This window comes from Culex pipiens, chromosome 3 (assembly GCF_016801865.2).
Source record: "Culex pipiens pallens isolate TS chromosome 3, TS_CPP_V2, whole genome shotgun sequence".
NCBI classification, from domain to species: domain Eukaryota; kingdom Metazoa; phylum Arthropoda; class Insecta; order Diptera; family Culicidae; genus Culex; species Culex pipiens.
Genome location: NC_068939.1, coordinates 162042820 through 162061437, shown reverse-complemented (window position 1 = coordinate 162061437; position 18618 = coordinate 162042820). Strand labels below are relative to the sequence as shown.

General features: G+C 33.2%; 1 protein-coding gene across 21 annotated transcripts in view; it reads right to left on the bottom strand.

Moving 5' to 3' along the window:
- Positions 1-3899: 3899 nt before the first annotated feature.
- LOC120426072 (F-BAR domain only protein 2) overlaps positions 3900-18618 on the bottom strand; it is a 76192-nt gene continuing 61473 nt past the window's right edge. For 20 of the 21 annotated variants that reach the window (XM_039590759.2, XM_039590762.2, XM_039590763.2 and 17 more), the window contains 9 exons: positions 18508-18616; positions 18261-18445; positions 18021-18193; positions 11318-11577; positions 11069-11256; positions 10827-11007; positions 10257-10766; positions 5084-5313; positions 3900-5004 (listed from right to left, as the gene is read on the bottom strand). In XM_039590759.2, the coding sequence (XP_039446693.1) occupies positions 4883-5004; positions 5084-5313; positions 10257-10766; positions 10827-11007; positions 11069-11256; positions 11318-11577; positions 18021-18193; positions 18261-18445; positions 18508-18616 (1958 nt within the window). In that variant the 3' untranslated portion in view covers positions 3900-4882. The remainder of the gene's footprint in view (positions 5005-5083; positions 5314-10256; positions 10767-10826; positions 11008-11068; positions 11257-11317; positions 11578-18020; positions 18194-18260; positions 18446-18507; positions 18617-18618) is intronic. The other variant, XM_039590760.2, reaches the window with a different exon arrangement.

Genomic DNA, 18618 nt, shown 5'->3' with positions numbered 1-18618 from the left:
AATCGAATTTTGGGGATCTGTGAAGGTCAAAAGATGAGGCAATTTGGCCCAAAATGCACGTACGACAAGTTAGAACGACGGCGACGAGTTGGCCTATCGAGAAATTAAATGTGAGGGTGTGTGCGTGCAACATGGAGTTAAACTTTTCAAAGTGCCATGGTAATCTTCACAGCAACTTCACAGAAAATTTAACTCCATGTTGCACACACTCTCACATTTAATTTCTCGATAGGATTCGATTGGTAGAAACGACAGTAACATAAGGAATACATTGTAGAATAAAAAGCAAAAACCTAACTTAATCCACCTGTGTGGTTGATGCCTTCCTCACTTTTTACCAACAATGGGTAATATAAGTGGTTTGGAGACATATTTCAGATATTTTTTTAGATCCAGAAAAATAAGTAGGTACACAGATATAACTTAGGAGGTCATACACAGGGTTGCCAGATCATCTATGTTGTGGACTCGTTGGAAAGGTCTCTTGATTACCTAACCATCGATGGGTTGGATGATGGATCCGGACATCGTTTACATACATTTAAGTGAGATCCAGCTTCAAAAAAGTACATAAATATCACTTAAGTGGTCATAACTCGAGACAGGGTGGCCAGATCTTCAATGTTGTGGACTCGTTGGAAAGGTCTCTTGATTACCTAACCATTGATGGGTTGGATGATGGATCCGGACATCGTTTACATACATTTAAGTGAGATCCGGCTTCAAAAAAGTACATAAATATCACTTAAGTGGTCATAACTTGAGACAGGGTTGCCAGATCTTCAATGTTGTGGACTCGTCGGAAAGGTCTCTTGATTATCTAACCAACGATGGGTCGGATGATGAATCCGGACATCGTTTAAATACATTTAAGTGAGATCCGGCTTCAAAAAAGTACATAAATATCACTTAAGTGGTCATAACTCGAGACAGGGTTGCCAGATCTTCAATATTGCGGACTCTTTGGAAAGGTCTCTTGATTACCTAACCATCGATGGGTTGGATGATGGATCCGGACATCGTTTACATACATTTAAGTGAGATCCGGCTTCAAAAAAGTACATAAATATCACTTAAGTGGTCATAACTCGAGACAGGGTGGCCAGATCTTCAATGTTGTGGACTCGTTGGAAAGGTTTCTTGATTACCTAACCAACGATGGGTCGGATGATGGATCCGGACATCGTTCACATGCATATAAATGAGATCCGGATATATGTGAAAACACATTTTTATACATAACTTTTGAACTACTTATCGAAACTTCAAACAATTCAATAGCGATGTATGGGACCCTAAACCAAGTCGAATGCACCTGGTTTGGTCAAAATTGGTTCAGCCAGTGCTGAGAAAACTCAGTGAGAATTTTGGTCACATACATACATACACACACATACACACACACATACACACACACATACACACACACACACACACAGACATTTGTTCAGTTTTCAATTCTGAGTCGATATGTATACATGAAGGTGGGTCTTTGAGCTTTGAGCATGAGCATGAGCATGAGCATGAGAGATCACCCATGGTTGCCCCTCCGTTGCTGAACAGAACCGTAATATCCTTTCAGCACTACTGATTATAGGCTTCGACGATCTAGTGGTAGATATGAAGGTGGGTCTTTGAGCTTTTAATAAAAAGTTCATTTTTAGAGCAGGATTATAGCCTTACCTCAGTGAGGAAGGCAAAACAAGTGTACACGTTTGGTAGTGTGTGTGAACTTCGTGTAAAAGTGGTGTCAAACTAAAAACTAACTTAATCCACCTATGTGGGTGGTGCCTTCCTCACTCTTTTCCAACAAAGGGTGACATGTGATATGATGGGTTTGGACACAAATTTCGTCTGATTTCGTTAAGTTCCGGAATACAAAAAACACACATCACTCAAGGGCTCATAAGTGGCATCTTGAGTGGTCATAGCTTGAGACAGGGTTGCTAGATCTACAATGTTTTAGACACGTTGGAAAGGTCTTTTGATTACCTTACCAACGATGGGTCGGATGATGGATCCGGACATTGTTTACATACATTTAAGTGAGATCCGGCTACAAAAAAGTACATAAATATCACTTAAGTGGTCAGAACTCGAGACAGGGTTGCCAGATCTTCAATGTTGTGGACTCGTTGGAAAGGTCTTTTGATTACCTTACCAACGATGGGTCGGATGATGGATCCGGACGTTGTTTGCATGCATTTAAGTGAGATCCGGCTACAAAAAAGTACATTATTATCACTTAAGTGGTTATAACTCGAGACAGGGTTGCCAGATTATCAATGTTTTGGACTCATTGGAAAGGTCTTTCAATTACCTAACTAACGATGTATAACATGATGATGTTTGGTTCAGTTTACTGCCATTTATTCAACTTCCGAAAATATGTGAAAACACATTTTTATACATAACTTTTGAACTACTTATCGAAACTTCAAACAATTCAATAGCACCGTATGGGACCCTAAACCAAGTCGAATGCGACTGGTTTGGTCAAAATCGGTTCAGCCAGTGCTGAGAAAACTGCGTGACATTATTGGTCACATACACACACACATACACACACACACACACACACACACACACACACACACACACACACACATACACACAGACATTTGTTCAGTTTTCGATTCTGAGTCGATATGTATACATCAAGGTGGGTTTTCGAGCTTTAAATAAAAAGTTCAATTTTAGAGCAGGATTATAGCCTTACCTCAGTGAGGAAGGCAAAAGTTACCCCCAGCTGCCATGTAAACATACTTTGAATGTGTTGGTAAATTTATGCCTTGTTAAAAATTGTAATATATTCGTTTTTTTTTTGCAGAAATTTACAAATTCTGGATTTTTTTTAATCTTTTATTTTTTTAAATGATTGATTTTTTCTTAAATTGGACGAAGTTGAACATTTCAGCTTTCTTTTTTTATTTTAAATTGGTTAATATTTTTAGGATAACGGCATGTATTTCCATTGAGCATCTAATTTTGGAATAAAAGCACATTTACTTTGGTATTCAAAAATTGAAAAATTTAAGAATTTAAGAATTTAAGTTATTTAAGTTATTTAAGAATTTAAGAATTTAAGAATTTAATAATTTAAGATTTAAGAGTTTAAGAATTTAAGAATTTAAGAATTTAAGAATTTAAGAATTTAAGAATTTAAGAATTTAAGAATTTAAGAATTTAAGAATTTAAGAATTTAAGAATTTAAGAATTTAAGAATTTAAGAATTTAAGAATTTAAGAATTTAAGAATTTAAGAATTTAAGAATTTAAGAATTTAAGAATTTAAGAATTTAAGAATTTAAGAATTTAAGAATTTAAGAATTCAAGAATTTAAGAATTTAAGAATTTAAGAATTTAAGAATTTAAGAATTTAAGAATTTAAGAATTTAAGAATTTAAGAATTTAAGAATTTAAGAATTTAAGAATTTAAGAATTTAAGAATTTAAGAATTTAAGAATTTAAGAATTTAAGAATTTAAGAATTTAAGAATTTAAGAATTTAAGAATTTAAGAATTTAAGAATTTAAGAATTTAAGAATTTAAGAATTTAAGAATTTAAGAATTTAAGAATTTAAGAATTTAAGAATTTAAGAATTTAAGAATTTAAGAATTTAAGAATTTAAGAATTTAAGAATTTAAGAATTTAAGAGTTTAAGAGTTTAAGAATTCAAGAATTTAAGAATTTAAGAATTTAAGAATTTAAGAATTTAAGAATTTAAGAATTTAAGAATTTAAGAATTTAAGAATTTAAGAATTTGAGAATTTAAGAATTTAAGAATTTAAGAATTTAAGAATTTAAGAATTTAAGAATTTAAGAATTTAAGAGTGGTCCGAAATCTTTACTGAACTTTTTTTTCTCAATTTTCTATAAATAAAAAAACAATGTCAACAATTCGATTTACTGTACGTTTAATAGTCCCGATCGTTACATCTAATTGTTTTTGTTTGCATTAATTAGTTAATGTTTAGCTAAAACTTTCCTAGAAATAAATTCCCATTTTTTCGTTCTCGTTCTCGCGCGCTTTTTTCCTTCTTCTCTCGCGTATAGTATCGTTCTTTGAGATTTCCTCCTATCAATAATAACCTCCCATTCCGATCGTCCCAGGCATATATGTTTCACATATACTTATTGTTAGCAACGAGTCACATCAAAACTTTTTTTTCCACGAAATTAATACTTTAGTTTAGTTTTGCGTCTTCTGTTTTACATGTCTAACCTGCGAGATACTCACGAAAGAAGCTACCTCACATTATAATTACGTAACTTGCAATGGCGCGCTTCTCCTGCTCTTCTCGTGTGTCGTTTTTATCATACTTGTGTGATATAAGTTTTTTGTTTGTCTAGCCTACGGCATCTACTGCTCTACTAGTTTGTTAGTTTTTTGTTTTCTTTTCTTTTTTTATGCTGAATTAATGCTAATTATGTATAAACGGTTGGTAATGTTGGTTAGTTTGTTTCGAAAATGTTGTATAATAGGTTGCGAAATCGCCTCGATGGAATCTAGTCTGATCCTGATTCTGATTCTGGAATTTGAGTATTTACATAACACATTCAACAAATGGCGCCCTTCCGTCTCTATCTCTATTGTTCTAAACTCTAAAGAGCAACCCGGGTCTGGTCGCTGCTTGCATACTGTCCCTCAATAACTTCTTGCTGAAAAAGGCAACATCTCTCGTTCGTAGCTCGATAATGGAAACGTAAGAGAAAACAAAAAAAAAAAAAAGAAACGTAAACTGCTCCGAAAACGTATTTCCGGCGAAAACCCCTTCTTCTCTCTCGAAAACAATAAAGATTAGCAATAAATGGTAATTGATACAACAAAGAATCACATTTCGTCGCTCTAGTCGTCTCTAGTCGAAAAAGTAGAGCTTCTGCTATCCCGAACCACCGGAGCCGGCCGATTTGTTACTGTACGGGCTGGGCGACAGGACGCCCACGTTTGGCGGCGTGGGCGTTTTAATGCCCCGAACGCCGTCCCCTTCGCAGATGTATTTTCCTGTAAAAAAAAAAAATACAAAACCACAAATGTCAACAAATTAACCCAAAACTACACCAAAAATCCAAAAAGCACCCACCGGAAACGAATCGCCGCTTGACGAGCGACAGCCGGTACCCGGTGCCGACCAGCTCGAACTCGATCCCGGACAGAGTCGTGCCCTCGCAGTTGAACTGCGTCGAGATGAGGGCCGGATTGGAGGGCCCCGTGCCCACCTCGAGGCGCGCCCGCAGCGTGTCCACGCCGCCGTTGTCCGAGTGCTGCGATATGTCGGTAAAGTTCCACACCAGCCGGTTCGATTCGCCTTGCCTGTGGGAAGAGATCATCAATTTGTACAGCAAGCAGATAAAAAACCTCAAGTAGGGTACGAAACTATTGGCACTACGCCCCCCGGGGCATGGCCCTCCTCTAACGTGGGATTTCTGCTCCAGCGCCTCTGACGAGACAGGAGAAACCGGGACCGACGTTTTACTTCACCATCCGATAGAAGCTCAGTGGATAAGGCGGGAATCGAACCCGCGTCTCATAGCATCATCGGGATCGGAAGCCGAAGCCGCTACCCCTGCGCCACGAGACCCACCCCCCCAAGTAGGGTACGTGACCCTGTTTTCTCCCAACCCAGCCAAACTCCCGCCAATTTGGGTTTTTTTTTTCGAATCTGTAGATGGTCCCGAGCTATCAAATATCAAACAAACCGATGCAACACTCTATTATATTTTTCGCAAGAAACGTAAGCAAAAAATAATCATTATTAAAAACCGACCCCCTGCAATGGAGGCCATCTTTTTGTAACCAAAGCTTCTGACGCGTACAAGAAGATAAAGAAGACAATAACAAAAACACGTCTGTCAAATTGTATCAACAAACCAAACCGCGTGCATTGATCCACTCGGAAAAATAACAATTTTGGCTAAAAGGAGGAGAATTTCGTTGAACGGGGTCTCCTCGGAGCCAATCCGTCACTTAATCTGGATCGCCGCAAAAAAGCTACTTATCAACACCTCACCGAGGAAATCGTTCCGGCAAACTTACTGCAGCTGGTGCTGGTGATCTGGACCACGACGGACATTCGGCGGTAGCTGCGACACTTGATTTTATAACAGATATTGTTTGATTACGCAAACTTGAAAACAAAATATGTTCAATGCCGCGCTGCCGCAAAGAATTTCACATTTAAAAAATATGGTTCGATCGCTTTGACGTTTCTAAATGTAAACAGAAGGCCGCCATCTACCACTACATCAGCAGCAGATTTCAGATAGGGGCTACTCACAAACACTAATGCGTGGGCTAGTTTTCAGACAGGGGCTACTCACTAATACTAATGAAAGATTATGGTGATGGGCGAGTAGAACATCCCTTTACTCTGACACCACCCCCCTGTTAAAAACAGTTGTATTATTTTTTTGCGCATTTTTTAGGTTTTTCGTTTTTTATTTATTTTTATTTTATTTTGAAATTCATTGGAACAAATTCACTGAAAACTAAGATAAATTCTCGTTTTGTTTATTCAGGATAAAAAATAAGGTCCCACTTTCATACAATTTGCTGATTTTTTACTATTTAAATACTTTCTAATTCCACTGGCATTCTTCTATAACAATGCCATATAATGTTGCATGCAAGTTACGTAAGTAGGTTCTCAGACTTTTTTGATTTTTTTTTATTTCTTTTAAATTTCTATAATTTTATTTCAGTGCTATTTTTTAAATTTCCAGAATTTCTTAAAAAAAAATATTGTTTTTATCTTTTTTATATATATTTTAATACTTGAATTTCTTCAATTTCTTGATATTATATTTTCAATATTTTTAAAATTGTAAATTGCAAATCTTTCAGTTTTTTTGAGTTTTTTGAACACATTAAAATTCTTAATTTTCTTACATAATTGAAACTTGATCAATTTCATCAATTTATTTTTAAAAAAATCTAATGTTTGCCTTTCGTGAATTTCTTTGAATTCTGCAATTTGTTGAATATTTTTTTATAAATTTCGTAAATTTCTTTTTTCTATATCGTAGATTTTTAATTAATTTCTATTTATTTGTCATTCTATAATTTCTGATTCTTTTTAATATCATGACTTAAATAAATTTCTCGACTCTCTCTATTCTTAAATTCTAGATTGTATAAAATTCTTTAAACTTCATGTTTTTTTTTTCTAATTTCTTGTTTTTATTCAATATTTTTGAATGTTTTTGGTTTCTTGAATGTTTAATTGCTTTTTTTAATTTAATTTTTTTTTCTAGTTTATGTCTTTCTTAATTGATTTTATTTTTTTCTGTATTGATTTGATTTTCTGATATTTTTAAAAAGTTCTTGATTTTTCAAAAAATTCTTAATTTTTTATAATTTTTTTGATTTTTTTAAACTAAAAAAAATGTTTCAAGATTTTTTTAAATATTATAGTTATTTTTTATCTACATTTTTTGAAGTTCTAAAATAACCTAAACTACTTTAATTTTATTTTTTTTCAATTTCTTAAATTTCTGAAATTTCCTAAATTTTTTAAATTTTCTAAGTTTTTTAAATTTCTTAATTTTTTTAAATTTTTTAAATTTCTTAAATTTCTTAAATTTTTTATATTTCTTAAATTTCTTAAATTTCTTAAATTTCTTAAATTTCTTAAATTTCTTAAATTTCTTAAATTTCTTAAATTTCTTAAATTTCTTAAATTTCTTAAATTTCTTAAATTTCTTAAATTTCTTAAATTTCTTAAATTTCTTAAATTTCTTAAATTTCATAAATTTCTTAAATTTCTAAAATTTCTTGAATTTCTTGAATTTCTTAAATTTTTGAAAAATTTCTTAAATTTCTAAAAAAAATTAAATTTTTTAAATTTCTTAAATTTCTTAATTTTCTCAAATTTCTTAAATTTCTTAAATTTCTTAAATTTCTTAAATTTCTTAAATTTCTTAAATTTTTTAAATTTCTTAAATTTTTTAAATTTCTTAAATTTTTTAAATTTCTAAATATTTTTTAATTTCTTAAATTTCTTAAATTTCTTAAATTTCTTAAATTTCTTAAATTTTTTAAATTTATTAAATTTCTTAAATTTTTTAAATTTCTTAAATTTCTTAAATTTCCTAAATTTTTTAAATTTCTTAAATTTATTGAATTTCTTAAATTTCTTAAATTTCTCAAATTTCTTAAATTTCTTAAATTTCTTAAATTTCTTAAATTTCTTAAATTTTTTAAATTTTTTAAATTTCTTAAATTTCTTAAATTTCTTAAATTTCTTAAATTTCTTAAATTTCTTAAATTTCTTAAATTTTTTAAATTTCTTAAATTTTTTAAATTTCTTAAATTTTTTAAATTTCTTAATATTTTTTAATTTCTTAAATTTCTTAAATTTCCTAATTTTTCAAAAACCTTAAATTTCTTAGATTTCCTAATTTTTATAAAAATCTTAAATTCATAGATTTCCTAATTTTTCAAACATCTTAAATTTCTTAAAATTCGGAACATTTTTATTTGTTTTTAATTTTTATATTTTTAATTTTATTAAATTACATATATTACTTAAACCTCTCACGCACATGGTTACTCCAGAGCACCACAAATTTTTGTCTTCAAAATTAAATTTCTCTGTAACCATGCATTTTGTCAACCTGGTTCAACCTCCATTAGTTTATATAGAATGTTAACTTATCACCATAAAAATTTCATCCAATTTGGTCCATCCAGTTACGAATAATAAAAAAAACGAAAAAAATCTCGATTTTGCTCTGGGCGGGAAGGGGTTAAGTAACTTATATTTTTTAAATTAGATAAATTTGATAAATTCCAAAAATATTTGTGTTGATTTTTTTTAAAATCACTAAAGGGGTTACATCGTGAGTTAAATTCATGTAGAAAATGACTTCTTGAAGATTTGTGAGGTTTTTTTTAATTTTATCTTTTTTTTGTTTTTTAGAATTCATAGAATATGTTTCTGAATTTTAAAATTATTTTATTTTTGAACGTTCGTATTTTTATTTGTGATTTTTTGAAGTTCTAAATTTTGGAATTGTTGAAATGAACTTTTTTTTTATTTTAGAATTTTTGATTGCTGACTACCAAAAAAATCCGCTATTTTTCTATTCTTTCCAAGCTTTGTACTAAACTTATTGTAGGACCCATTCTTTGGAAAGCGATATCCCAGCAACCAAAGTTCGGGACAATAATAAGGCTGGTACAAATATTTTTAAAAGTTTTTGTCACCCCCCCCCCCCCCTTCAAAATTGTTCCGAAAAATCAGGGGGCAAAAAAATTTTACAATAAACTGGAAAATTCAAGTGCAACCAGTTGAAATCAAATTAAAATACATTCTCCTGCGTTTAAAATCATTTTTAGCATGTTTGGGTTTATTGAAAAATCTTAAGATTTTTTGAAAATTTTCGATGCAAAATCTTTTTTTTCGATACAATTTTTGTTTTTGTCAGATCTTAGATTTTTTGAAAACTAATGATTGCAAAACAACTGAACTAGTGTAAAATGCATTTTAAAACACTTTTTTCATTTAAATGTGAAGACTATGGCTTGTTATTTAAATTTATATATTTTTTTTATTTTTTGCCCCCCCCCCTTGACCTTGGCCAGGGCCGAGGGACAAAAACTTTTTTAAAGATTTGCATCGGCCTAAATGTCCAAAAAAGAAAATTGTAGAAAACTTTTTTATTTTTTCATGTTAAAACTTGAAAATGGAAAAAAAATATTTTTTTTAAATAAAAACAAATGAAAAAAATCAAACAATCAATAAAACACATAACATTCTTAAACTTTGAAATTTTAAAACTCTTAAATTAATTACATTATAATTTTTTGAATTTATTAATTCTTTAATTCATAAAATTTTAAATGGGGCTTGCATCTTAATTGGCAGGAAAAGGGCAATTTTCGAGTATTATCCGGATTTAAATTTTAGCGAGGACTCTGGATGATTAGAAACGAACTGTGATTATTTTTTTCTAAACTTTCCAAATCTTAAAAAAAATCGATTTTTTTATTTTTAAAATGTTAAAAAAATAAAATTTCTAAATTCTTCTAAAATTTTTCAAATTTTGAAATGATTAAAATTTCTGACAATAAATATTTTTTGTAAATTTCTAAAATTTCGTAAATTTCTGAAAAACTATATTTTTTAAGTCAAATTTTCAAAGGGGACCGACCGCGATTTGTTCTGCAACTAGTATTTTTCCCATTTTCCCATCCAGATTTTGAACAAGATTCAAGTATTTTTCATTTTTTTGTAACAAGTTGTGATATCTTACCATGCCGAGTGCGGCTTCGACTGCACGTTCTTCACGCTACCGTCCACCGGCACCGAGATGGACACGTTCAGCAGCGGGGACGCGACCGCCATCGCGTGGCTGTTGTACTTGTAGTCGATCTTGATGTCCGTGTGCCGCTGCTCGCACTTCCAGTAGGACACCAGCTGGAACGGGCAGGACGCGGCGCCCGGTTTGGCCTTCACCTGGTACTTGAGAATGTCCACGTTGAAGTACGGCGCCGTGGGGTTCTGCTCTGACTGGCGCCGCAGGATCGAGGTTAATACTGGCATGTTGAACTCGAGCGTCGTGCTGAGCGCCGTCGACTGCAGCTTGTCGATCGTGATGAGCTGCTTGTTCGGCAGGACGTTCTCCAGGTTCTGCAGGTTTTTGATGCGGAAGCCCAGCTTGGCCGGGTTCGGGTTGTTCGCCAGTACGTTCACGATGCCGGCCGGGAAGGACAGCATCATGTCGCCGGACATTTTCACCTGGCAGCGCGTCTCGTCCGAACCCCTGGAAGAGTGGTCTCCGTTGCAACTTTTTACATAAATGAAGAAATTTGAAGTTGCTTACCGGAAGTACGCGTGGATGATTTCGTGGAAGGCCACCGCCAGCGGGATCGTGTCCGACATGCCGATCGTCAGCGGCGATGGTCCCCGCGAGGAACCGATGCCGACGCTCGGACTGCGGAACTCCAGACTACCCACGCTGTCCGCACGGGCGATCTGCGAAGCTGGACTGACTCTGCCACGACCTGGAAAGCAATCAGCATAAGATTCTTGCCAAGTTCTGAGCTCACACACCCTTAAACTCACCCGCCGCTGCCGCTGCCGCTTCGGATCGCCGCGAGGGTGGCCTCGGTATCGCTATGCTGCTACCGCCGGCCGACGTTGGCGTCGGAATCTGGCGCTGCGTCAGCTTGGTTAGGTTGGCGGAGGCCGGCGCGGACGCGCTGATGTCGCCCACCTCCGAGAAGATGTCCCCGAGATCGGCGTATCGGTTGCTGTGGAGGAGAAGAAGAAGTTGTAACATCTGATAGATTCTGTCGCGGGCTTTGCACTCACTTGGACGTGGTCGACATGGACAGCGTTGGACTCTGGAGGGGCGCGTACGGATGGACCGTCGTGGGTGTGGACGCGTTCGACGCGTTCGGACTAGTGAGATGAGTGTTGTTGTTGTTGTTCAGCAAACCTCCGGCGGTTCCCGGCTGGGCAGTACCGCCGCCGCCACCCCCTCCGGTGCTGCTGAGGTTATGCTGGCTCTGGGCCTGGACTCCGGTTCCGGTGAGGTGGTGCGAAGCCGACGAGTGGTGATGCGAGTGCTGCTGGGAGGAAAAAAAGACAGAATCGGTAGTACCGTTGTTCTGGTTGAACGGACTCAACGGATCGTTGCCACCGCCACCGCCGCTGACTTTGTCCCCGATCTGCTGCGAGACCGACTGGGAGCGCTTCATGCGCAACATTCGCCGATCGTACGTCTCGGAGGCGCGCCGGCCACCCGGTTGGTGCTGGTGTTGTGTGTGTTTGTTTGTATGTATGAAATTTGTTCAATGAATGTGATGATGGCCAGTTGCACAGATCACACAAACACCCAAATTAATGAGAGAGATGAGAACACCAGAGATGATTTTGCCGAAGAGAAAGAACAGGAAAGAACGAAACAACATATCATGGGTGTTAGTAATGATTAGTAAATAATAAGAATGTAATTTTGGTGCCACACAAAAACACACTGCAGAGCGATGAGCGATACTGATACTGCACACGAGACGTTCTGAGGGCTGAATAGCTATAAAAAATTGCGAAAATCACTCAAAAATTGAGAAAAAAAAAACAAAAATTTACATGGAATGATAATCTAAGCAAAACACAAAAACTAATGAAAATGTTAATACTTAAATTTTAGTTATTACTACAAGTCAAATTCAACACATAAGCTAAACTACTCTACATCCGGAAACAATCGAAAATTTAACACGAAATACATTGCGTTCTATTGACTGCAGAGAGGCTTATGTGAATGGAAAACATTTAACAAAATTTATAGGGGAGGAAGGATGCGTGGACATACCGTACCAAACGCTCCAGGGGCACATAAGCATAACCATAAAAAATTATAATGGCAGCGTGCTACATTCTTATCATAAGTTCTATATGTTTTCCGTAGACACAAGTTTACTGATATCAAATGCTGATCAAACTACTTAGTATCAGCAAAGTTTTTTTTTTAGTATTGGTAAATCCTTTGATAAACTTTAATTAAAAAAAAATTAGGCGATTGCAGATTTTATTTCAAGTTTTTATCCCCTCCTGCGAAAATTCCCCAAACAATAAGGAGGCCAAAAAATTATTATTGCTGAATTATTAAAATTTAAAATTTTCGTTGGGTTGTAAATTATTTAAAATACAATTTGTAACGTTTATTTTTGTACTTTTTCACTTTTTTAGACCGGAATAAAACATACAATTTACGAGAAAAAATCCATTTTTTTTTTTTTTTTGATAATTTGTTAATTTTTTTTTAATTAGCATAACTGCTACAATGTGTAAAGCGTTTTGTGATATGTTTTGCTTCCAAACTTAATTTGTAAAATGTTTTGATTATTACTTGTGAAATGACTTAAAATAAGACGTTTTGTTTACTTTCAATTTTAAAATGTCTGTAGGTAGTTTATAATTTTTCAAGTTACAGAATTTATAAAATTTCAGAATTTCAGTATTTTATAATTTTGAAATTGTTGAATTTTAGGACTGCAAAAAAATTATTATTATTTAAAAGTTGTACAGTTTTAGAATTGTATGATTTTAAAGTTTTAGAATTGAAGAATTTCAGAAAATTTAGAGTTGATGATTTTTTCAAATAATAGAATTTACGAAATCTAGAATTTAATGGAATTTTTTTTAGTATTTTAGAGTTTTATAATTCTAGAATTGTAAAATTAAGATTTTTTTTATTTTAGCTTTAACGGTGCACATTAAACAAAGCTGTTGCACCCATATTTTTGTTACAGACATTTTAGTATCTTCAAAACTACTGAAACTATCGATTTATTTTGTAGTATTTCAATAAAGATTAACAACAAAATTTTTCAATTTTTATAATCCATTTTTTCAGGATTGGGTCCGTAATTTCAACAACTTTGGAATAAGAAGTCAACAACTTCTTTAGTTGCTGTGTACCCTTAAAAATATCAAAATGGTGAGTTCAATAATGTTATGTAATTTTCAAATTTTCAAAATCCATAAAATTTCAGAAAAAATAAAAAATCAAGAATATAATAGTTTCATAAATAAAAAATTTTGAATTTTGAAGTCAAACAAATTTGTAAAACTAGAGTTTAAAAATTTATAAATTCAGATAATTTTTAAAACCATACAAGTTGAGAATATACAATTTTTTCATTTGGAATTTTGTAAATGTTAGGGGTTTACAATTTCAGAGTAAAACAAAAATTAAAATTTCAAAATTTTAAAGTTTTGCGCTTATGAATTTCGTAATTGTAGAGATAAACATTTTAGAATATCATAGTATTTAAAACCATATAATTTCAGTTTTTCATGGAATTTAAGAATTACATAAGACATTTTTTAAATACTAGATGTTTGAAATTTTAGCATTTAACAAACCATAGAATTTTAGAAAAAAAATGGAATTTTAAAATTATGAAATTCTAGGATTAAAAAAAAAATCAGCACTGAAGAATTCCGCAGTAACATTTTAATAGGGCGAATCTGCATTTGTAAACAAGCAGCCTATCCCTTTCGTTTAAGTGACAGTTCACGTCAAGTAAGAGGGGGACAGACTGCTTGCTTACAAACGCAGATTCGCCCTTTTGATTTGTTACTACGGAATTTCATAATTATATATTAGATTTCATAATTTTGAAAACTATAGATTTCCATGTTCTTTTTAAATAATAGAACATAATGTTTGAAACCATGAACCTAAGAAATTAAGAATTTAAAGATTTTAAGTTTTTGCAATCTAGAATTTTACAATTGAAGAGTTTAAAATTTAAGAATTTAATAATTTTCAAAACCATAGCATATAATAATTTTTAAACCATGAAATTTCAAAAATATATTAACAATTGTTGATGTTTGAAATTCTGGAGTTTGGGGCACTATACAATTTTAAATAGTTGTTGATATAAATTTCAGAATTTCATCATTTTCAAAACCATCGAATTGCTTAATTTTTATAATCACACGATTTTATATTTTATGAAAACATAGAATTTAATAATATACTAATTTATTTTTTATGTTTAGAATTTCAAAACATTAGGAGTTAAAAATGTTTGAACCTTAAATGTTTTGAATTTTAAATTTAAAAAAAGAAAATTTAAAAATTCTAGCACTTTGAAATTACATAATTTGAAAAGTTTAATAAATTTTAGAATTTCACAATTTTAAAAGCATTAGCATTTCTAAAATTTACTAAAACCAACCAAATCATGTTAAAGTTTGAAGCTTCCTCAAATTGAATATTTTGTTGATAATACGGTAATTTTCAAAGCATAAATACATAAAAACATCATTAAATAACGTTTTTTTTTTTGAAAATACTCAAATTTGTATAATTTGCAATTTGGCTATCAAACGATTCGAAATTTTGCATGCATTTTCACTGTTTTAAAGAAACACTGAAATTTTCACAGAATACCGTATTTTCTCGAAAATAATCGAATTTTTACAATTCGCAATATGGGTATCAAACGATTTGAAATTTTGCATGTATTTTCACTGTTTAAATGAAACACTGAAGTTTTCACAGAATACCGTATTTTCTCGAAAATAATCGAATTTTTACAATTCGCAATATGGGTATCAAACGATTTGAAATTTTGCATGTATTTTCACTGTTTAAAAGAAACACTGAAGTTTTCACAGAATACCGTATTTTCTCGAAAATAATCGAATTTTTACAATTCGCAATATGGGTATCAAACGATTTGAAATTTTGCATGTACAGTATGTAAAAAAAGTATTTACACCCCTTGGGCACTATGCACATTTTGTGATGAAACATGTAAACAATTTAATGTTGACATAAACCTAGTACTACGTTTTGTTCAGAAACTCATGCCGAACATTTTGCTGCAAAAAGCTCATGAAAATATGTTTTCTATAAAAAGTTATATAACAAATACTATTACAAAAATAAAAAAGGTGCAAAAAAAGTTTGTACACCTTTCGAAAAATCAACATAAATAAAGTTATTTGTTGACAAATCACCATAAATCCAGTCTCCCAACTCCAAATAGGCATCCTTGACTGATTAAAAAAATAATTTGGATTGAATATAAAGTTTACTAATTACTTAGTATAAAAGTTTATATAACTCTGGAAATTCTAAATAAAACTTATCTAAACTTAATTTTGCAAACTTTCAATTTAACTAAATGTCAATATATTACCATAGAATTGCTAAATAAACATTCTGGAGTGGGTATAACACCGTTTTGGGGGTCTTTGTATCGCTAGAATAGATTTTTCGTTGGAATTTCGTACCAACCCGGAATTACGTCGTCGGAAAATCCGCCGGCATTCGAACCGGTCCACAATTAACAAGTCAACCTATGTGGCATCGGAAAGGGCATAAAATTTCCGATCTTTTGATACCCAGACATCTAGGTTTTCTATAAAACCCACGTTTTTAAATACCTAGGCAAAAACGTTGTTATGATTTCGTTTGAGCAATCTGCCAAAAATTTATGGAATTTCGTAATTTTTGTTCTCGTGGATCAAACTTACTTTTTGCCCAGGTATTTAAAAACGTGGGTTTTATAGAAAACCTAGATGTATGGGTATCAAAAGATCGGAAATTGTATGCCCTTTCCGATGCCACATAGGTTAACTTGTGAATTGTGGACCGGTTCGGATGCCGGCGGATTTTTCGACGACGTAATTCCGGGTTGGTACGAAATTCCAACGAAAAATCTATTCTAGCGATACAAAGACCCCCAAAACGGTGTTATACCCACTCCAGAATGTTTATTTAGCAATTCTATGGTAATATATTGACATTTAGTTAAATTGAAAGTTTGCAAAATTAAGTTTAGATAAGTTTTATTTAGAATTTCCAGAGTTATATAAACTTTTATACTAAGTAATTAGTAAACTTTATATTCAATCCAAATTATTTTTTTAATCAGTCAAGGATGCCTATTTGGAGTTGGGAGACTGGATTTATGGTGATTTGTCAACAAATAACTTTATTTATGTTGATTTTTCGAAAGGTGTACAAACTTTTTTTGCACCTTTTTTATTTTTGTAATAGTATTTGTTATATAACTTTTTATAGAAAACATATTTTCATGAGCTTTTTGCAGCAAAATGTTCGGCATGAGTTTCTGAACAAAACGTAGTACTAGGTTTATGTCAACATTAAATTGTTTACATGTTTCATCACAAAATGTGCATAGTGCCCAAGGGGTGTAAATACTTTTTTTACATACTGTATTTCAACTGTTTTAGAGTTTTTTGAACGAAATACTAATTTTTTAACAAAATACCGTATTTTCTCGAAAATACTCATTTTTTTACAATTCGAAAAATGGGTATCAAACGATTAGAAATTTTGCATGTATTTTGCTGTTATATATTTTTTTGAATTAAATACTCAAAATTTTCACAAAATACTGTATTTTCTCTAAAATACTCAAATTTTTATAATTCGCAATATGGGTATCAAACGATTCAAAATTTTGCATGTATTTTAACTGTTTTAGAGTTATTTGAATGAAATACTAAAATAATCACAAAATACCGTATTTTCTCGAAAATACTCAAATTTTTATAATTCGTTATATGAGTATCAAACGATTCAGAATGTTGCATGCATTTTCACTGTTTTAGATTTTTTGAATAAAATATTCAAATTTTCACAAAATACCGTATTTTTTAACTACTCGAATTGTCATGATTTGCAATATAATTCAAAAATTTCAGTACTTTAAAAAAAATGTGGTATTTTGAGATTTTTTTGTATTTTTACTTAGAAACTTATAATATTAAAAGGAAGAGGAAGCTTAAAAATTCAACAGAATTTGGTTGGTTTTAGTAAATTTTTGAAATATTTTAAATATAAAAGAAGAGATTTGTCTGACCACGCCTTCCGTCAGACGGGGAAGTATATGTTGGCCCCGGTCTAACCAAGAGGGTTAGGTCGTTAGCTCAATCCTGCCTCCTGCCTCGGTGGAGTCGCTGGTAGGCAGTTGGACTAACAATCCAAAGGTCGTCAGTTCGAATCCCGGGGGGTGGATGGAAGTTTTGGTGTAAAAAGAGGTTTGCAATTGCGTCAACAATCAAGCCTTCGGATACCTATAGTTTCGAGAAGGAATCTCGCAATCGAGAACGCCAAGGCAATGCTGTAGAGCGAATAATTTGTTTGTTTGTTTGTTTTTTTTTTTTTTTTGATAAAATTTAAGTTATCTTCCGTAATCGTCTATAAAATTATCGCCGATAGAAATATCGGAATAACGATAGAACTATCGTTATCGAACCTCGATAGTTTTATCGTTAACAACCTTGCTGAAAATAAGTTTCTTTTCACTAATTTCTAGATGAATTCTAGGTGAGCAAAATTTTGGGTGATTCTCACTATGAATTCTAGTGATGAAATTTTAAGGTATTTAAATCAAAGCACCAGTTCCAGATTTACTTAAAAATAAAGGACAAGCCGTTCAAGTCAAAATGAAAATACACACTTTTACACTACTACAACAACCACTACTAATCAAGCCTCCTGCCGTCGAAGACTTACCGACGAAAACGGCGCAATCGGCGACAGCGACAGATTCTCGACGGTGGCCCTCAGCTCGTCCACGCTGGCCGAGATCGGCGCCACCCCGTTGTTCAGCGGTTTAATTTCCACGTGGATCTTTCGCTCTCCCCGCTCGTCGTCGCTGTCGCTGTCCGAGCTCGAGTAGAAGTTGTCTGCAACAATAAAAAATAAATCCAAATTAGTAGCAATTCTCAAGTTGAGCTGCTTTTTCGCCCTCACTGCTCTTCTCGGTGATGGTCGCGCTGTCCCAGGTGGCATCGCGCGGCTGTATGCTGTAGCCGTCCTCGTCCACTTCGGGCGTCGCCGTCGGGGCCACGTTCCCGGTGCTGACCGCGGACGTCGTCTGCAGGTTGCCGATGCTGCCGGCATCCGTTGCCTTCACCGTCGCCTCCTCCTTGTCCTCGCTGCGAATACAATTGATTGAATTATGTGTGCGCGGTGCGGGGACAAATCTGCCTCATCTTACCCGTCGGAGCCTTTGTCGTCTTTGGCACTGGAATTCTCCGCAGAGTCCTTCTTCTTTTTGGTCTTTTTCGATTTCGCCTTCTCGCGCCGGCTCCGCAGGAAGCCGGAAACT